This window comes from Oncorhynchus kisutch, linkage group LG13 (assembly GCF_002021735.2).
Source record: "Oncorhynchus kisutch isolate 150728-3 linkage group LG13, Okis_V2, whole genome shotgun sequence".
Classification (NCBI taxonomy): domain Eukaryota; kingdom Metazoa; phylum Chordata; class Actinopteri; order Salmoniformes; family Salmonidae; genus Oncorhynchus; species Oncorhynchus kisutch.
Genome location: NC_034186.2, coordinates 9,162,512 through 9,184,786, shown reverse-complemented (window position 1 = coordinate 9,184,786; position 22,275 = coordinate 9,162,512). Strand labels below are relative to the sequence as shown.

The window sequence follows — 22,275 nt, the reverse complement described above, 5'->3', positions numbered from 1 at the left end:
AACCAAAGCTGAATGAAATTGTAATAACTCACTTCGATACCCCACCACATTTTTTTAATGATTTGATTGCATAACATTATAAATTAACTGAGCTCTTTTTTTCTGAGCAACCTTCAAGCCAAAACAAAATGCTGGCCACATTCCACCTCAAAAGCAAGTCAAATATCTCCGCCAAGAACGTGTCAATCTTATCAAGAGAGACATGTTGCAGATGCTGTTGGCTTCTGGTGGGTGTATTTTGCCATTAGCGATAACACAAACACTACAGTATAAATTATTTTTAGTTTGTTCATTTTATTTATTAATTTGACATTAATTAGGTAAGGAAAAACCAGAAGGATTTGAAAATGTGTAAATAGGTGGTGTGGTCGTGCTTCTCTGCGTCTGCGTGTTGGCTTGAGCCTGGGCTGTGCATCTGGGATCAGTATGCTTGTAAAACCATGGCATCCCTCCTCCTCCTCCTCCTTCTCCTCCTACCTCAGCTCTCACTGGCCCAGTCATGTTGGGCTGAAGAACTAAAGCCTGTCTCTACCTTCCTTCCTCACTTCCTTTAAACTAAAGACTTGTCTCTACCTTCCTTCCTCACTTCCTTTAAACTAAAGACGTGTCTCTACCTCCTCTGCCCACCGCCTTCAAACAGCAGACACAACAGGAATGTGTAAAATGCAAAGCCCCCAGAATAAGAAGAATGCTTTGATTAAATGTACTGTATACTATTTTACCCACAGCAGTAGGACTAGCAACTGGCTGTGTCCATAGTTCACTGGCTGTGTCTATAGTTCACTGGCTGTGTCCATAGTTCACTGGCTGTGTCCATAGTTCACTGACTGTGTCCATAGTTCACTGGCTGTGTCCATAGTTCACTGGCTGTGTCCATAGTACACTGACTGTGTCCATAGCTCACTGACTGTGTCCATAGTTCACTGGCTGTGTCCATAGTTCACTGGCTGTGTCCATAGTTCACTGACTGTGTCCATAGTTCACTGGCTGTGTCCATAGTTCACTGGCTGTGTCCATAGTACACTGGCTGTGTCCATAGTTCACTGGCTGTGTCCATAGTACACTGGCTGTGTCCATAGTACACTGGCTGTGTCCATAGTACACTGGCTGTGTCCATAGTACACTGGCTGTGTCCATAGTTCACTGGATGTGTCTATAGTTCACTGGCTGTGTCCTTAGCTCACTGACTGTGTCCATAGTTCACTGGCTGTGTCCATAGTTCACTGGCTGTGTCCATAGTTCACTGGCTGTGTCCATAGTTCACTGGCTGTGTCCATAGTTCACTGGCTGTGTCCATAGTTCACTGGCTGTGTCCATAGTTCACTGGCTGTGTCCATAGTTCACTGGCTGTGTCTATAGTTCACTGGCTGTGTCCATAGTTCACTGGCTGTGTCCTTAGCTCACTGACTGTGTCCATAGTTCACTGGCTGTGTCCATAGTTCACTGGCTGTGTCCATAGTTCACTGGCTGTGTCCATAGTTCACTGGCTGTGTCCATAGTTCACTGGCTGTGTCCATAGTTCACTGACTGTGTCCATAGTTCACTGGCTGTGTCCATAGTTCACTGGCTGTGTCCATAGTTCACTGGCTGTGTCCATAGTTCACTGGCTGTGTCCATAGTTCACTGGCTGTGTCCATAGTTCACTGGCTGTGTCCATAGTTCACTGGCTGTGTCCATAGTTCACTGGCTGTGTCCATAGTTCACTGGCTGTGTCCATAGTTCACTGGCTGTGTCCATAGTTCACTGGCTGTGTCCATAGTTCATTGGCTGTGTCCATAGTTCACTTGCTGTGTCCATAGTTCACTGGCTGTGTCCATAGTTCACTGGCTGTGTCCATAGCTCACTGGCTGTGTCCATAGCTCACTGGCTGTGTCCATAGCTCACTGGCTGTGTCCTTAGCTCACTGACTGTGTCCATAGTTCACTGGCTGTGTCCATAGTTCACTGGCTGTGTCCATAGTTCACTGGCTGTGTCCATAGTACACTGGCTGTGTCCATAGTTCACTGGCTGTGTCCATAGTACACTGGCTGTGTCCATAGTTCACTGGCTGTGTCCATAGTTCACTGACTGTGTCCATAGTTCACTGGCTGTGTCCATAGTTCACTGGCTGTGTCCATAGTTCACTGGCTGTGTCCATAGTTCACTGGCTGTGTCCATAGTTCACTGGCTGTGTCCATAGTTCACTGGCTGTGTCCATAGTTCACTGACTGTGTCCATAGTTCACTGGCTGTGTCCATAGTTCACTGGCTGTGTCCATAGTTCACTGGCTGTGTCCATAGTTCACTGGCTGTGTCCATAGTTCACTGGCTGTGTCCATAGTTCACTGGCTGTGTCCATAGTTCACTGACTGTGTCCATAGTTCACTGGCTGTGTCCATAGTTCACTGGCTGTGTCCATAGTTCACTGGCTGTGTCCATAGTTCACTGGCTGTGTCCATAGTTCACTGACTGTGTCCATAGTTCACTGGCTGTGTCCATAGTTCACTGGCTGTGTCCATAGTTCACTGGCTGTGTCCATAGTTCACTGGCTGTGTCCATAGTTCACTGGCTGTGTCCATAGTTCACTGGCTGTGTCCATAGTTCACTGGCTGTGTCCATAGTTCACTGACTGTGTCCATAGTTCACTGGCTGTGTCCATTGTACACTGGCTGTGTCCATAGTTCATTGGCTGTGTCTATAGTTCACTTGCTGTGTCCATAGTTCACTTGCTGTGTCCATAGTTCACTGGCTGTGTCCATAGCTCACTGGCTGTGTCCTTAGCCCACTGGCTGTGTCCATAGTTCACTGGCTGTGTCCATAGTTCACTGGCTGTGTCCATAGTTCACTGGCTGTGTCAATAGTTCACTGGCTGTGTCCATAGTTCACTGGCTGTGTCCTTAGCTCACTGGCTGTGTCCATAGTTCACTGGCTGTGTCCATAGTTCACTGGCTGTGTCCATAGTTCACTGGCTGTGTCCATAGTTAACTGGCTGTGTCCATAGTTAACTGGCTGTGTCCATAGTTCACTGGCTGTGTCCATAGTTCACTGGCTGTGTCCATAGTTCACTGGCTGTGTCCATAGCTCACTGGCTGTGTCCATAGCTCACTGGCTGTGTCCATAGCTCACTGGCTGTGTCCATAGCTCACTGGCTGTGTCCATAGCTCACTGGCTGTGTCCATAGCTCACTGGCTGTGTCCATAGCTCACTGGCTGTGTCCATAGCTCACTGGCTGTGTCCATAGCTCACTGGCTGTGTCCATAGTTCACTGGCTGTGTCCATAGTTCACTGGCTGTGTCCATAGTTCACTGGCTGTGTCCATAGCTCACTGGCTGTGTCCATAGCTCACTGGCTGTGTCCATAGCTCACTGGCTGTGTCCATAGTTCACTGGCTGTGTCCATAGTTCACTGGCTGTGTCCATAGCTCACTGGCTGTGTCCATAGCTCACTGGCTGTGTCCATAGCTCACTGGCTGTGTCCATAGCTCACTGGCTGTGTCCATAGCTCACTGGCTGTGTCCATAGTTCACTGGCTGTGTCCATAGCTCACTGGCTATGTCCATAGCTCACTGGCTGTGTCCATAGCTCACTGGCTGTGTCCATAGCTCACTGGCTGTGTCCATAGCTCACTGGCTGTGTCCATAGCTCACTGGCTGTGTCCATAGCTCACTGGCTGTGTCCATAGTTCACTTCTGTTTTGTGTTTTTATTCATTATTTAGAATTCGGGCTTGATTGTAAACATGTGTATTTAGTTTCTCTCGGTCTCTGTTATTTGCCATGTGTTTCTCTCCGTCTCTCAGTTATCTGCCCTGGTTTGAGATCTATTACAAGCTCCTGAACACGCTAGCAGATTACCTAACCACAAACCAGGTAAGATCTCTGTACACTACTTCTTTAAGACATGTGGCATATATGAGAGGGAGAGAGAGAGAGAATGATAATTGTATACTATGTTCTTATAGCAGCTATTATAACAATGGTCATTAAGACCCAGGGAGAGGAATAGGGGGAAGGAGAGCGCAATGAGGAGAAATAGGGGGAAGGAGAGAGCATTGAGGAGGAGGGAGGAGAAGGAGAGAGCCTTGAGGAGGAAGGAGGAAGAGGGAGAAGGAGAGAGCATTGATGAGGAGGGAGGAAAAGGAGAGAGCCTTGAGGAGGAAGATGGAGAAGGAGAGAGCATTGAGGAGGAGGGAGGAGAAGGAGAGAGTCTTGAGGAGGAAGGAGGAAGAGGGAGGAGGAGGGAGGAATAGGGGGAAGGAGAGAGCATTGAGGTGGGAGGGAGGAATAGGGGGAAGGAGAGAGCCTTGAGGAAGAGGGAGGAAGAGGGGGAAGGACAGAGCCTTATGGAGGAATAGGGGGAAGGAGAAAGCCCTGAGGAAGAGGGAGAAGGAGAGAGCATTGAGGAGGGAGGGAGGAAGAGGGGAGAAGGAGAGAGCATTGAGGAGGAGGGAGGAAGAGGGGAGAAGGAGAGAGCATTGAGGAGGAAGAGGGGAGAAGGAGAGAGGAAGGGATTGGTTGTGAGCTGGAACTAAGGAGTGCCATCATGTATCTCCTTCCTCAACACTGCTGAGGGAGGCATGAAGGAGACCGAGCCTCCCTAATACACACACACATAGGGTCAGAGGGCACAGGAAACGGACCATGTCATGCAACATTTCAACCAGTCGGGAGTGCTGACCTTCATTAGCTAACCTGCTGCCTCCTGCTTCTCTAATATTTGATTGTTTATTATATTTATTATTTAGTTATTGTATATTATATATAATTTACTCCTCAATGCTCTCTCCTAGTTTATATGTTATTCAACAGAACAATTTCTGCGTTCTTTGAATGGTCCTCCTGAAATCTCTGGTCACTTGAGTGGATCTGAACTACATTAGTGTAAATACATTTATGGATGAATGTGTTTGACACATGTAATTTCCAGTCAAAACAAAAGGAGAGCACAAGTATAAAGGCGATTTTCTGTCAAATAATAACTCCTTTGTTTGTGAGAACATTTCTGTGTTCATCTTTATTTCTGCTCTGGAGCGGAGAGATCGAGAGAGAGACAGAAGAGGGATTCAGAAAGAGCAGATAGATGAGGTGTGTGTGTGTGTGTGTGTGTGTGTTGGGGATGTGTGTGTTGTGTGTGTGTGTGTGTGTTGGGGATGTGTGTGTTGTGTGTGTGTGTGTGTGTTGGGGATGTGTGTGTGTGTTGGGGATGTGTGTGTGTGTGTGTGTGTTGTGTGTGTGTGTGCGTGTGTTGGGGATGTGTGTGTTGTGTGTGTGTGTGTGTTGGGGATGTGTGTGTGTGTGTTGGGGATGTGAAGTGTCGGTGTGCATGGTTCGGTTTATATTTACCCTGCCGTAGCAAGGCGATGGAGGGACGTTGACAGATGAGGGTTTAGGACCAGGGGTAAATAAAGTGTTTTCTCAGGCTCAGCTCTGTTACTGACCATGCGTGTGAGCATTCAGCATCTCATGACAGGAGGCTGTTCAATCGTACCCTCTCTCTCACTGTCTCTCTCACACATACACACACACTGTTAAAGCTCCACCATTGAAAGCTGCCAATCAGAGAGACAAAAATTATGTCTTAGTTACTATGTCTTAGTAACTATGCATTTGTCTTAGTAACTACGCAATTATGTCTAAGTAACTGTCTTAGTAACTATCTTAGTAATTATGTAAATGTGTCTTAGTAACTGTCTTAGTAAATATGCAATTATGTCTTAGTTACTATGTCTTAGTAACTATGCATTTGTCTTAGTAACTACGCAATTATGTCTAAGTAACTGTCTTAGTAACTATCTTAGTAATTATGTAAATGTGTCTTAGTAACTGTCTTAGTAACTATGCAATTATGTCTTAGTAACTATAACTTAGTAACTATGCATTTGTCTTAGTAACTATGCAATTATGTCTAAGTAACTGTCTTAGTAACTATGTCTTAGTAATTATGCACATATGTCTTAGTAACTATGCAATTATGAATTAGTAACTATGTCTTAGTTACTATGCATTTGTCTTAGTAACCATGTCTTAGTAACCATGTCTTAGTAACTGTGCAATTATGTCTTAGTAACTATGTCTTAGTAATTATGCAAAAATGCCTTAGTAACTGTCTTAGTAACTATGCAATGATGTCTTAGTAACTTTGTCTTAGTAACTATGCATGTGTCTTAGTTACTAACACATACTTGCATAGTTACTATGTCTTAGTAATAACTATGCAAGTATGTATTAGTAACTATGTCTTAGTAACTATGCAATTATGTCTTAGTAACTGTCTTAGTAACTATGCAATTATGTCTTAGTAACTATCTTATTAACTATGACTTAGTAACCATGTCTTAGGTTACTAAGACATAATTGCATAGTTACTAAGACATAGTTAATAACACAGTTACTAAGACCTAGTAAATAACAGTTACTAAGACATAGTTAATAACACAGTTACTAAGACATAGCTAATAACACAGTTACTAAGACATAGTTGCTAAGACATAGTTACTAAGACAAATGTATAGCTACTAAGACATAGTTACTAAGACATACTTGCATAGTTACTAAGACATAGTTACTAAGACATAATTGCATAGTTTCTAAGACAGTTACTAAGACATCATTGCGTAGTTACTAAGACAGTTACTAAGACATAATTGCGTAGTTACTAACACCGTTACTAAGACATAATTGCGTAGTTACTAAGACAGTTACTAAGACATAATTGCGTAGTTACTGTTTTAGTAACTACAGTGCCTTAAAGTATTGGGTGGTGGACCATTCTTGATGCACACGGGGAAACTGTTGAGCATGAAAAACCCAGCAGAGTTGCAGTTCTTGACACACTACCATACCCTGTTCAAAAGGCACTTAAATATTTTGTCTTGCCCTTTCTCCCTCTGAATGGAACACATACATAATCCATGCTTCAAGCTTTTCAAATGATTATTTAACCGGTCTCCTCCCCTTCATCTACACTGATTTAAAGTGGATTTAACAGGTGACGTCAATAAGGGATCATAGCTTTCACCTGGATTCACCTGGATTCACCTGGTGTTTTGTATATTTATCTGACACACAATGTTACATTTGGGTGATTGTTATTGTGGTGTGTTTTTCAGGAGAATGAGCTGAATGACATGCTGAACTCTCTGTACAGTCTGCCGGTGCCAAAGCCCTTCACCCCCGTCAACCTGAGTGTGGTAGGTACAGTAGGACTCCTGGAGAGAAGAGGGGGAACGGAGGGGGGGCAGGAGAGGGGGAACGGAGGGGGGGAACGGAGGGAGGACAGGAGAGGGGGAACGGAGGGGAGGACAGGAGAGGGGGAACGGAGGGGAGGACAGGAGAGGGGGAACGGAGGGGAGGACAGGAGAGGGGGAACGGAGGGGAGGACAGGAGAGGGGGAACGGAGGGGAGGACAGGAGATGGGGGAATGGAGAGGGAACAGGAGATGGGGGAATGGAGGGGGGACAGGAGAAGGGGAACGGAGGGGGGACAGGAGAAGGGGAACGGAGGGGGGACAGGAGAGGGGGGACAGGAGAGGGGGGACAGGAGAGGGGGAAAGGAGGGGGGACAGGAGAGGGGGAATAGAGGGGGAACGGAGGGGGGGGCAGGAGAGGGGAAGAGAGAGTTTAAAGGAGAGCCAGGATAAGGAGGATAGGAGTGAGATAAGTGTGGAGAAGGGGCTGACACTTTGTTTAGAAACACAAGTGGTCTGTGGGATAAGCCTTAGCTTGGACGTCTGTTAGCCTAATGGCCGCTTTCGCAACTCATCATGTCTCCTAGTTATCACAGGCAGAAACGTCCTAACAACCAACTGGCCGTCAAACACAGGTCTTGTTTTACTTACGCCTGACACTATCTCACAGAGGATTACTGGACAAATATAACACTTATTTTTCAATCGCTCCTTTTCCATAACTGTGCCTTAAAGGGGCAATCTAGAGTTGTTACATACATTTTTGGAATGACAAATGATTGATATGTACCCATTTGATTCTTGAAGAACATAACTTCTAAATGCCTCAGGAGCTTAGTTTAACGGTCGTCCCCCATCAGAACCCAAAATATAAGCTTGTTTTTTCTCTCTCCAGTGTTTGTAAACAAAGTCAATTTAAACAAACACTATATTGACTCACAATGTTTTTTAAATATTTTTTGGGTCATGGATAGTCACGGATATGTCATGGATGGTCACGGATATGTCATGGATAGTCACGGATATGTCATGGATAGTCACTTCTTGCATCAGTAGCTCTGTCTATGAATTAGGAAGTGGTGACATTAATCCAGCCCCATCTCTCAGCTTTTTACGGAAACGGGCGGGGAATGGGCTTTGTTATTGTTTCAACTGCTAATTGTGGCTTTAAATTGAAGGGGAAAATAGAGGTTTTAAAGACCCCAAAAAAAGCATATTTTATTGTTGTAAAATGTCGTCTCTATTTGTTATTCTGCATGATTACTGTATTGTGTTGTAAGAGAATGCAGCTATTCTTTACAGTAGACTAAGACTTAAAACAGTCAGCCTCTCCTTGGCTGTAACATCTAAACGGTTATACAATTATACAGTTCAATTTATTCCAGTTGTCTTTTATAAACCAATAAATACATTGATTAGAAATAATGATTCAATTGCATTGTGAAGCATCATGAGGAGGAGGAATACAATTTATTCTGTTTGTTTTTTAGTCTGGCATGCTCTTAATCAACTTTTATTTTTCATTACCAAGGTTAATTGAGAAAACACCCCAAGGGGAGAGTTTAGGGTTCAACTATTTAATTGATGAAGCAGAATCTTCCACAATATTTTTATTTTTTATCATGGCTGCCAAGAAATAAAAGCCAGATCATTGTCCCCTTTCAAGTGTGAATTCTGTTTTGCTCTCTTATCTCTCTCTCTCTCACTGTGAAGGCCGCACTGTTGCATATAGCCACTGGGCAAGTACTGAAAGATGCACCAAGCCAGCAGCCGGTGAGTGCAGCAGAAGAGTGAGTGAACGAGAGAGCAGGAAGAAAAAGGAGGGAGATGTGAAATGTTAAAACTGCTGCTGCTGCTACTCTAACCGCATGGGAGCTGAGGCTTTTCCAATTTGGCCAAATAAGCCTGTCTGTCTTTTTAAAATCTCACCAACAAAAAAAAACAACAACCTATCCTGGGCCTTGGAGTCGGGTTTCTTCTTTTCTGGGAAAACAATCAAACTGAGTGAATGATTAATGGTGTTCCATTGTACTGGATTCTCTTCCCGAATATCAGAAGTCTCTTTTATGGTGCATGTTTAAAGCAAAGGCAATTGTGCTCAGAAAGTCTCCTTGATGCCTTTCCCGTTAACCCACATTTCATGTTTTTATAGAAACATCGCTTTGAAACAAATTACAGATAAGCAAACAAACGCACGCACACACACACACACACACACACACACGCACACACGCACACACGCACGCGCACACGCAAACAACTGTGTGTTCTCAATGATTGTGCTGTGCCATGGGTTTATCAAGCAACAATAATCCACCAGCACCATATCACAGACTCCAAGGCAGAACATAGTGTACCACGACTCAACCATACAAATCAGGCTGCATCATTCATTTAGGTGAATTGTCATCAGACAGTGTTTGTGAGGACTGTAAGATTTGACCTTTGGTCCCTTTTTCCAGGTGAGGTGTTTTATGGGTGTTGTAGTTTTGACCTGTGTTCTCGGTCTTTTCTCTCTTCTGAGGAGTCAAAACGCTTGGGGTTATGTTATTTGGAGTGTGATTTAGTGTGTGTGTGTATATTTGTGCTTGTATGAATGTGTGTCTGCTCTCCTACCTGCTCTGTCCCTCTCTCAGGCGTCTGATCCAAACAGTCACAACCTGCTCTGGTTTCCCAAAGTGAGACAGGCAGCTCTCTGATCCTCTCAGCAACCTGTGTGTGTGTGTGTTTTCCTTGTACCCTTTAATACTGAAATAAAGACTTTGTTTCCTGCCAGAGAGCTCACCTCATCTTAAATCTATAGGGATCAGGTGTGTGTGTGTGTGTGTGTGTGTGTGTGTGTGTGTGTGTGTGTGTGTGTGTCAGTGCTACCCTCCTAGCTGTCAGTACAGACGGAAGCTCAATAATTCTCACAGAAGAATAGATGAGGATTCATATGTTTTTTTCTCTCTCTCTGAGTGACGTGCTACTCTACGTTGCTGACCCTGTCCTCTCTCTCTCTCTCTCTCTCTCTCTCTGAGTGATGTGTAACTCTACATTGCTGACCCTGTCCTCTCTCTCTCTCTCTCTGAGTGACGTGTAACTCTACATTGCTGACCCTGTCCTCTCTCTCTCTCTCTGAGTGACGTGCTACTCTACATTGCTGACCCTGTCCTCTCTCTCTCTCTGAGTGATGTGTAACTCTACATTGCTGACCCTGTCCTCTCCCTCTCTCTCTCTCTCTCTCTCTCTGAGTGACGTGTAACTCTACATTGCTGACCCTGTCCTCTCTCTCTCTCTCTTCCACTCTCTCTGTGTTTCCTCAGCACTCCTACTTCATAACACCAGATATCAACGGCCTGCCCACCATCCCGGAGAGTGTAAGTTAACCAGCCTTCCCCAGATCTAGAGCCTGTTGGATGAAATGATCATTGAAATGTATTTATACACTGAACAAAAATATAAACGCAACATTCAACAATTTCAAAGAGTTACAGTTCGCATAAGGAAGTCCGTCAATTGAAATAAATTCATTAGGCCCTAATCTATGGATTTTACATGACTGGGAATACAGATTCTCTGTATTCAGATTACAGAGAAAACAACTCTTTATTATATACATCTATACACGTATGTAAATTAACAACAATATTAATTTTCAATAAATACTCTGGTGGCCGTGTGATCACTCACATACATCATCATAATACTTTTTAAAAGTCCTTTCTGTATTCCCTGATATACAGATTCTCTGTTGATGACAGATACCTTAAAAAAAGAAGGGAGGGGCATGGATCAGAAAACCAGTCAGTATCTGGTGTGACCAACATTTGCCTCATGCAACATGACACATCTCCTTTTCATAGAGTTAATCAGGCTGTTGATTGTGGAATGTTGTCTCACTCATCTTCAATGGCTGTGCGAAGTTGCTGGATTTTGGCAGGAACTGGAACACCAAACATGCTCAATGTCTGGTGAGTATGCAGGCCATGGAGGAACTGGGACATTCTCAGCTTCCAGGAATTGTGTACAGATCCTTGTGACATGGGGCCATACATTATCATGCTGAAACATGAGGTGATGGCGGCGGATGAATGGCACGACAGTGGGCCTCAGGATCTTGTCACAGTATCCCTGTGCATTCCAATTATATATTGTCTTCGATAAAATGCAATTGTGTTCATTGTCCATAGCTAATGCCTGTCCATACCATAACTCCACTGCCACCATGGGGCACTTTGTTCTCAACGTTAACATCAGCAAAACGCTCGCCCACATGATGCCATACACGTGGTCTGCGGTTGAGAGGCCGGTTGGACATACTGCCAAATTCTCTAAAATTACGTTGGAGGTGGCTTATGGTAGTTGAATGTGAATTTCTCTATCTGGCAACAATTTTGGTGGAAACTCCTGCAGTCAGCATGCAAATTTGCACGCTCCCTCAAAACTTGAGACATCTGTAGCACTGTGTTGTGTGACTAAACTGCACATTTTAGAGTGGCCTTTGTATTGTCCCCAGCACAAGGTGCACTTGTGTAATAATCATGCTGTTTAATCAGCTTCTTGATATGCCACACCTGTCAGGTGGATGGGTTATCTTGGCAGGGATGTAAACAAATTTGTGCACAACATTTGAGAGAAATAAGCTTCATCTGCATATGGAACATTTCTGGGATCTTTTATTTCAGCTCGTTAAACATGGGACCAACACTTTACATGTTGTGTTTATATTTTTGTTCAGTGCAGTTGGAGAGTGCTGTGAAATACTGTAAACAAATTACCTACATTTGTGAAATGATTTGAGATATACATCCCTAATGCTATGAGATATACATCCCTAATGATATGAGATATACATCCCTAATGCTATGAGATATACAGTGCCTTGCGAAAGTATTCGGCCCCCTTGAACTTTGCGACCTTTTGCCACATTTCAGGCTTCAAACATAAAGATATAAAACTGTATTTTTTTGTGAAGAATCAACAACAAGTGGGACACAATCATGAAGTGGAATGACATTTATTGGATATTTCAAACTTTTTTAACAAATCAAAAACTGAAAAATTGGGCGTGCAAAATTATTCAGCCCCTTTACTTTCAGTGCAGCAAACTCTCTCCAGAAGTTCAATGAGGATCTCTGAATGATCCAATGTTGACCTAAATGACTAATGATGATAAATACAATCCACCTGTGTGTAATCAAGTCTCCATATAAATGCACCTGCACTGTGATAGTCTCAGAGGTCTGTTAAAAGCGCAGAGAGCATCATGAAGAACAAGGAACACACCAGGCAGGTCCGAGATACTGTTGTGAAGAAGTTTAAAGCCGGATTTGGATACAAAAAGATTTCCCAAGCTTTAAACATCCCAAGGAGCACTGTGCAAGCAATAATATTGAAATGGAAGGAGTATCAGACCACTGCAAATCTACCAAGACCTGGCCGTCCCTCTAAACTTTCAGCTCATATAAGGAGAAGACTGATCAGAGATGCAGCCAAGAGGCCCATGATCACTCTGGATGAACTGCAGAGATCTACAGCTGAGGTGGGAGACTCTGTCCATAGGACAACAATCAGTTGTATATTGCACAAATCTGGCCTTTATGGAAGAGTGGCAAGAAGAAAGCCATTTCTTAAAGATATCCATAAAAAGTGTTGTTTAATGTTTGCCACAAGCCACCTGGGAGACACACCAAACATGTGGAAGAAGGTGCTCTGGTCAGATGAAACCAAAATTGAACTTTTTGGCAACAATGCAAAACGTTATGTTTGGCGTAAAAGCAACACAGCTCATCACCCTGAACACACCATCCCCACTGTCAACATGGTGGTGGCAGCATCATGGTTTGGGCCTGCTTTTCTTCAGCAGGGACAGGGAAGATGGTTAAAATTGATGGGAAGATGGATGGAGCCAAATACAGGACCATTCTGGAAGAAAACCTGATGGAGTCTGCAAAAGACCTGAGACTGGGACGGAGATTTGTCTTCCAACAAGACAATGATCCAAAACATAAAGCAAAATCTACAATGGAATGGTTCAAAAATAAACATATCCAGGTGTTAGAATGGCCAAGTCAAAGTCCAGACCTGAATCCAATCGAGAATCTATGGAAAGAACTGAAAACTGCTGTTCACAAATGCTCTCCATCCAACCTCACTGAGCTCGAGCTGTTTTGCAAGGAGGAATGGGGAAAAAATTCAGTCTCTCGATGTGCAAAACTGATAGAGACATACCCCAAGCGACTTACAGCTGTAATCGCAGCAAAAGATGGCGCTACAAAATATTAATTAAGGGGGCTGAATAATTTCACACCCAATTTTTCAGTTTTTGATTTGTTTAAAAAGTTTGAAATATCCAATAAATGTCGTTCCACTTCATGATTGTGTCCCACTTGTTGTTGATTCTTCACAAAAAAAATACAGTTTTATATCTTTGTTTGATGCCTGAAATATGGCAAAAGGTCGCAAAGTTCAAGGGGGCCGAATACTTTCGCAAGGCACTGTACATCCCTAATGATATGAGATATACATCCCTAATGCTATGAGATATACATCCCTAATGCTATGAGATATACATCCCTAATGCTATGAGATATACATCCTTAATGCTATGAGATATACATCCCTAATGCTATGAGATATACATCCCTAATGCTATGAGATATACATCCCTAATGCTATGAGATATACATCCCTAATGATATGAGATATACATCCTTAATGCTATGAGATATACATCCCTAATGCTATGAGATATACATCCCTAATGCTATGAGATATACATCCCTAATGCTATGAGATATACATCCTTAATGCTATGAGATATACATCCTTAATGCTATGAGATATACATCCCTAATGATATGAGATATACATCCCTAATTCTATGAGATATACATCCCTAATGATATGAGATATACATCCCTAATGCTATGAGATATACATCCCTAATGCTATGAGATATACATCCCTAATGCTATGAGATATACATCCCTAATGCTATGAGATATACATCCCTAATGCTATGAGATATACATCCCTAATGCTATGAGATATACATCCCTAATGCTATGAGATATACATCCCTAATGCTATGAGATATACATCCCTAATGCTATGAGATATACACCCCTAATGCTATGAGATATACATCCCTAATGCTATGAGATATACATCCCTAATGCTATGAGATATACATCCCTAATGCTATGAGATATACATCCCTAATGCTATGAGAAAAGCAACATTTTTATTTGTTGTGAACAGAGATCAGCAATTGTTAAAGCAGGTGCAGTGAAATGTTTGTGTTTCTAGTTCCAGCAGTGCAGATTTCCAGGCGGCAGTCGCCTAGTGACAGTGTCTCAGGTGTAGGGTAGTGTACCAGGCGGTGGCCAGCTAGTGACAGTGTCTCAGGTGTAGGGTAGTGTACCAGGCGGTGGCCAGCTAGTGTCAGTGTCTAAGGTGTAGGGTAGTGTACCAGGCGGTGGCCAGCTAGTGTCAGTGTCTAAGGTGTAGGGTAGTGTACCAGGCGGTGGCCAGCTAGTGTCAGTGTCTAAGGTGTAGGGTAGTGTACCAGGCGGTGGCCGGCCAGTGACAGTGTCTAAGGTGTAGGGTAGAGTACCAGGCGGTGGCTGGCTAGTGACAGTGTCTCAGGTGTAGGGTAGAGTACCAGGCGGTGGCCGGCTAGTGACAGTGTCTAAGGTGTAGGGTAGAGTACCAGGCGGTGGTCAGCTAGTGACAGTGTCTAACGTGTAGGGTAGAGTACCAGGCGGTGGTCAGCTAGTGACAGTGTCTAACGTGTAGGGTAGAGTGCTGTGAAATACTGTAAACAAATGACCTACATTCCAGGCGACAGTCGGCTAGTGACCGTGTCTAAGGTGCAGGGTAGAATTGTAGTGGGTCTAGGGTGTCGGGTAAGGTGGTGGTTTACGGTCCTTAACTAGCCTCTCATAGCACTTCATGATGACGGTAGGGAGCACACAGTCCTCGTGAGTGGCGGGGGCCCACGTCGGGAGGCTCTGTGTTTCTTGTCCTCGAAGTGTGGGAAGGCGTTTTAGCTTGTCCGAAAGAGAGGGGTCTGAGTCCGCGACGTGGCTGGCTTCCACTTTATCTGCGTTCGTCTGTAGTCCTTGTCAAATACAGTGCCTTGCGAAAGTATTCGGCCCCTTGAACTTTGCGACCTTTTGCCACATTTCAGGCTTCAAACATAAAGATATAAAACTGTATTTTTTTGTGAAGAATCAACAACAAGTGGGACACAATCATGAAGTGGAACGACATTTATTGGATATTTCAAACTTTTTTAACAAATCAAAAACTGAAAAATTGGGCGTGCAAAATTATTCAGCCCCCTTAAGTTAATACTTTGTAGCGCCACCTTTTGCTGCGATTACAGCTGTAAGTCGCTTGGGGTATGTCTCTATCAGTTTTGCACATCGAGAGACTGAAATTTTTTCCCATTCCTCCTTGCAAAACAGCTCGAGCTCAGTGAGGTTGGATTGAGAGCATTTGTGAACAGCAGTTTTCAGTTCTTTCCACAGATTCTCAATTGGATTCAGGTCTGGACTTTGACTTGGCAATTCTAACACCTGGATATGTTTATTTTTGAACCATTCCATTGTAGATTTTGCTTTATGTTTTGGATCATTGTCTTGTTGGAAGACAAATCTCCGTCCCAGTCTCAGGTCTTTTGCAGACTCCATCAGGTTTTCTTCCAGAATGGTCCTGTATTTGGCTCCATCCATCTTCCCATCAATTTTAACCATCTTCCCTGTCCCTGCTGAAGAAAAGCAGGCCCAAACCATGATGCTGCCACCACCATGTTTGACAGTGGGGATGGTGTGTTCCGGGTGATGAGCTGTGTTGCTTTTACGCCAAACATAACGTTTTGCATTGTTGCCAAAAAGTCACTCTTCCATAAAGACCAGATTTGTGCAATATACGACTGATTGTTGTCCTATGGACAGAGTCTCCCACCTCAGCTGTAGATCTCTGCAGTTCATCCAGAGTGATCATGGGCCTCTTGGCTGCATCTCTGATCAGTCTTCTCCTTGTATGAGCTGAAAGTTTAGAGGGACGGCCAGGTCTTGGTAGATTTGCAGTGGTCTGATACTCCTTCCCATTTCAATATTATCGCTTGCACAGTGCTCCTTGGGATGTTTAAAGCTTGGGAAATCTTTTTGTATCCAAATCCGGCTTTAAACTTCTTCACAACAGTATCTAGGACCTGCCTGGTGTGTTCCTTGTTCTTCATGATGCTCTCTACGCTTTTAACGGACCTCTGAGACTATCACAGTGCAGGTGCATTTATACGGAGACTTGATTACACACAGGTGGATTGTATTTATCATCATTAGTCATTTAGGTCAACATTGGATCATTCAGAGATCCTCACTGAACTTCTGGAGAGAGTTTGCTGCACTGAAAGTAAAGGGGCTGAATCATTTTGCACGCCCAATTTTTCAGTTTTTGATCTGTTAAAAAAGTTTGAAATATCCAATAAATGTCGTTCCACTTCATGATTGTGTCCCACTTGTTGTTGATTCTTCACAAAAAATAGTTTTTATATCTTTATGTTTGAAGCCTGAAATGTGGCAAAAGGTCGCAAGGTTCAAGGGGGCCGAATACTTTCGCATGGCACTGTAAGTGTTGTGTCTGAGCCGTTGAGCAGTTATGAAGTCACTGACTGTCTTGTCTCCCCCCCCCCCCCTTCCAGAGGAACCTGACAGAGTATTTTGTGGCGGTGGACGTCAACAACATGCTACAGCTGTACGCCAGCATGCTGCACGAACGACGCATTATCATTACCTCAAGCAAGCTTAGCACTGTGAGTACCTCTTCATTAGCACTGTGAGTATCTCTTCGTTATCACTGTGAGTACCTCTTCGTTATCACTGTGAGTACCTCTTCGTTATCACTGTGAGTACCTCTTCGTTATCACTGTGAGTACCTCTTCGTTAGCACTGTGAGTACCTCTTCGTTAGCACTGTGAGTACCTCTTCGTTAGCACTGTGTACCTCTTCATTAACACTGTGAGTACCTCTTCGTTAACACTGTGAGTACCTCTTCGTTAGCACTGTGAGTACCTCTTCGTTAGCACTGTGAGTACCTCTTCGTTAGCACTGTGAGTACCTCTTCATTAACACTGTGAGTACCTCTTAACACTGAGTACCTCTTCGTTAACACTGTGAGTGCCTCTTCGTTAACACTGTGAGTACCTCTTCGTTAACACTGTGAGTACCTCTTCGTTAACACTGTGAGTACCTCTTCGTTAACACTGTGAGTACCTCTTCGTTAACACTGTGAGTACCTCTTCGTTAACACTGTGAGTACCTCTTCGTTAACACTGTGAGTACCTCTTCGTTAACACTGTGAGTACCTCTTCGTTAACACTGTGAGTACCTCTTCGTTAGCACTGTGAGTACCTCTTCATTAACACTGTGAGTACCTCTTCACTAAACTGTGAGTACCTCTTCAAATCAAAGTTTATTTGTCACGTGTGCCAAACAGGTGTAGACCTTACAGGTACTCACAGATTTAATGAAGAGGTACTCACAGGTACTTACTTACAGGCTTTAGCCAATAGTGCAAAAAAATGTATTAGGTGAAGAATAGGTAAGTAAAGAAATTAAACAACAGTAAAAAGACAGGCTATATACAGTAGCAAGGCTATATACAGTAGCAAGGCTATATACAGTAGCAAGGCTATATACAGTAGCGAGGCTATAGAAGTAGCGAGGCTATAGAAGTAGCGAGGCTATATACAGTAGCGAGGCTATATACAGTAGCAAGGCTACATACAGACACCGGTTAGTCAGGCTGATTGAGGTAGTATGTACATGTAGATATGGTTAAAGTGACTATGCATATATGATGAACAGAGAGTAGCAGTAGCGTAAAGAGCGGGTGGTGGGTGGCGGGACACAATGCAGATTGACCGGTTAGCCAATGAGGGGGAGCACTGGTTGTTCAGGCCAATTGAGGTAGTATGTACATGAATGTATAGTTATGGTGACTATGCAAATATGATAAACAGAGATTAGCAGCAGCGTAAAAGAGGGGTTGGGGGGGGGAACACAATGCAAATAGTCCGGGTAGCCATTTGATTACCTGTTCAGGAGTCTTATGGCTTGGGGTTAAAAACTGTTGAGGAGCCTTTTTGTTCTAGACTTGGCACTCCGTTACCGCTTGCCATTCGGTAGTAGAGAGAGCAGTCTATGACTGGGGTGTTTTAGGGCCTTCCTCTGGCACTCTTCATTAGGACTGTGAGTACCTCTTCATTATACACTCTACAGGATGGTACAGACCCCTGCTCTAAACTACAGGATGGTACAGACCCCTGCTCTAAACTACAGGATGGTACGGTCCCCTGCTCTAAACTACAGGATGGTACAGACCCCTGCTCTAAACTACAGGATGGTACAGACCCCTGTTCTAAACTACAGGATGGTACAGACCCCTGCTCTAAACTACAGGATGGTACGGGCCCCTGCTCTAAACTACAGGATGGTACAGACCCCCGCTCTAAACTACAGGATGGTACAGACCCCCGCTCTAAACTACAGGATGGTACGGTCCCCTGCTCTAAACTACAGGATGGTACAGACCCCTGCTCTAAACTACAGAATGGTATGGTCCCCTGCTCTAAACTACAGGATGGTACAGACACCTGCTCTAAACTACAGGATGGTACGGACACCTGCTCTAAACTACAGGATGGTACAGACCCCTGCTCTAAACTACAGGATGGTACAGACCCCTGCTCTAAACTACAGGATGGTACAGACCCCTGCTCTAAACTACAGGATGGTACGGTACCCTGCTCTAAACTACAGGATGGTACAGTCCCCTGCTCTAAACTACAGGATGGTACAGACCCCTGCTCTAAACTACAGGATGGTACGGGCCCCTGTTCTAAACTACAGGATGGTACAGATCCCTGCTCTAAACTACAGGATGGTACAGACCCCTGTTCTAAACTACAGGATGGTACAGACCCCTGCTCTAAACTACAGGATGGTACAGACCCCTGTTCTAAACTACAGGATGGTACAGACCCCTGCTCTAAACTACAGGATGGTACAGACCCCTGCTCTAAATTACAGGATGGTACGGACCCCTGCTCTAAACTACAGGATGGTACGGGCCCCTGCTCTAAACTACAGGATGGTACAGACCCCCGCTCTAAACTACAGGATGGTACAGACCCCCGCTCTAAACTACAGGATGGTACGGTCCCCTGCTCTAAACTACAGGATGGTACAGACCCCTGCTCTAAACTACAGGATGGTACAGACCCCCGCTCTAAACTACAGGATGGTACGGACCCTGCTCTAAACTACAGGATGTTACGGGCCCCTGCTCTAAACTACAGGATGGTACGGTCCCCTGCTCTAAACTACAGGATGGTACGGCCCCTGCTCTAAACTACAGGATGGTACGGGCCCCTGCTCTAAACTACAGGATGGTACGGGCCCCTGCTCTAAACTACAGGATGGTACGGACCCCTGCTCTAAACTACAGGATGGTACAGACCCCTGCTCTAAACTACAGGATGGTACAGACCCCTGCTCTAAACTACAGGATGGTACAGACCCGAGCTCTAATCAACAGGATGGTACAGACCCCTGCTCTAAACTACAGGATGGTACAGACCCCCGCTCTAATCAACAGGATGGTACGGGACCCCTGTTCTAAACTACAGGATGGTACAGACCCCTGCTCTAAACTACAGGATGGTACAGACCCCTGTTCTAAACTACAGGATGGTACAGACCCCTGTTCTAAACTACAGGATGGTACAGACCCCTGTTCTAAACTACAGGATGGTACAGACCCCTGTTCTAAACTACAGGATGGTACAGACCCCTGCTCTAAATTACAGGATGGTACGGACCCTGCTCTAAACTACAGGATGGTACGGACCCCTGCTCTAAACTACAGGATGGTACGGACCCCTGCTCTAAACTACAGGATGGTACAGACCCCTGCTCTAAACTACAGGATGGTACAGACCCCTGTTCTCAAATACAGGATGGGTCAGACCCCTGCTCTAAACTACAGGATGGTACAGACCCCTGCTCTAAACTGCAGGATGGTACAGACCCCTTTTCTAAATTACAGGATGGTACAGACCCCTGCTCTAAACTACAGGATGGTACAGACCCCTGCTCTAAATTACAGGATGGTACAGACCCCTGCTCTAAACTACAGGATGGTACGGACCCCTACTCTAAACTACAGGATGGTACGGACCCCTGCTCTAAACTACAGGATGGTACAGACCCTTGCTCTAAACTACAGGATGGTACAGACCCCTGTTCTCAAATACAGGATGGGTCAGACCCCTGCTCTAAACTACAGGATGGTACAGACCCCTGCTCTAAACTGCAGGATGGTACAGACCCCTTTTCTAAACTACAGGATGGTACAGACCCCTGCTCTAAACTACAGGATGGTACAGACCCCTGTTCTAAACTACAGGATGGTACAGACCCCTGCTCTAAACTACAGGATGGTACAGCCCCCGCTCTAAAATACAGGATGGTACGGTCCCCTGCTCTAAACTACAGGATGGTACAGCCCCCGCTCTAAACTACAGGATGGTACAGACCCCTGCTCTAAACTACAGGATGGTACGGTCCCCTGCTCTAAACTACAGGATGGTACGGTCCCCTGCTCTAAACTACAGGATGGTACAGACCCCTGCTCTAAACTACAGGATGGTACAGACCCCTGCTCTAAACTACAGGATGGTACAGACCCCTGCTCTAAACTACAGGATGTTACAGACCCCCGCTCTAATCAACAGGATGGTACAGACCCCTGCTCTAAACTACAGGATGGTACAGACCCCTGCTCTAAACTACAGGATGGTACGGACCCTGCTCTAAACTACATGATGGTACGGACCCCTGCTCTAAACTCCAGGAAGGTACGGGCCCCTGCTCTAAACTACAGGATGGTACGGTCCCCTGCTCTAAACTACAGGATGGTACGGCCCCTGCTCTAAACTACAGGATGGTACAGCCCCTGCTCTAAACTACAGGATGGTACGGGTGTTCTGTGTTTAGTGAGTCCACCAGATCAGAGGCAGTAGGGATAACCAGGGATGTTCTCTGTTTAGTGAGTCCACCAGATCAGAGGCAGTAGGGATAACCAGGGATGTTCTCTGTTTAGTGAGTCCACCAGATCAGAGGCAGTAGGGATAACCAGGGATGTTCTCTGTTTAGTGAGTCCACCAGATCAGAGGCAGTAGGGATGATCAGGGATGTTCTCTGTTTAGTGAGTCCACCAGATCAGAGGCAGTAGGGATAACCAGGGATGTTCTCTGTTTAGTGAGTCCACCAGATCAGAGGCAGTAGGGATGATCAGGGATGTTCTCTGTTTAGTCAGTCCACCAGATCAGAGGCAGTAGGGATAACCAGGGATGTTCTCTGTTTAGTGAGTCCACCAGATCAGAGGCAGTAGGGATGACCAGGGATGTTCTCTGTTTAGTCAGTCCACCAGATCAGAGGCAGTAGGGATGACCAGGGATGTTCTCTTGATAAGTGTGTGAATTAGACCATTTTCCTGTCCTGTTAAGCATTCAAAATGTAACGAGTACATAATTTTCTTTAGGAATCTAGTGAAGTAAAAGTAAAAAGTTGTCAAAAAAGTAAAGTACAGATAAACCCCCCCCCCCCCAAAAAAAAAATAACTCAGTAGTACTTTAATGTATTTTTACCTAAGTACCTTACATCACTGCTAAACTACAGGAACATCATAGGAGTAGTAAAGTAGGTTTATGTGTCTGATTAAACGTGGCATTCCTCATCGATATTACAACACTACATCAAACTTAATATCTAAATGTTTAGTTGTTTTTACGGTTTGCACACTGCGCACGTGGACAGTGTTCAGTGGTCCATCTGCAGTCAACCAGCTCTATCTCCAGTCCCTGACAAGCTGTAAAGCCAGCACTAAACCAGGATTATATTTGACTGTTTCTCTTAAAGCTGCTACGTTTTAATGGCCGACATGCCCTAAATTATCTGTTATTAGACGCTCTAACTCTCTCACATAGTTAATTATCTGTTATTAGACTTTTACTCTCTGCCGTAGTTGAGAGTAGAGCTGCTGGGTCTGAGGGAGTGG

The 22,275-nt window shown here is 44.5% G+C and overlaps 1 protein-coding gene across 1 annotated transcript in view; it reads left to right on the top strand.

Annotated features, from left to right (window-relative positions):
• LOC109880506 (DENN/MADD domain containing 1B) overlaps positions 1-22,275 on the top strand; it is a 231,854-nt gene that overhangs the window by 115,283 nt on the left and 94,296 nt on the right. The window contains exons 6-10 of the mRNA XM_031838030.1: positions 3,776-3,845; positions 7,085-7,165; positions 8,875-8,934; positions 10,467-10,520; positions 16,856-16,966. Of these exons, the coding sequence (XP_031693890.1) occupies positions 3,776-3,845; positions 7,085-7,165; positions 8,875-8,934; positions 10,467-10,520; positions 16,856-16,966 (376 nt within the window). The remainder of the gene's footprint in view (positions 1-3,775; positions 3,846-7,084; positions 7,166-8,874; positions 8,935-10,466; positions 10,521-16,855; positions 16,967-22,275) is intronic.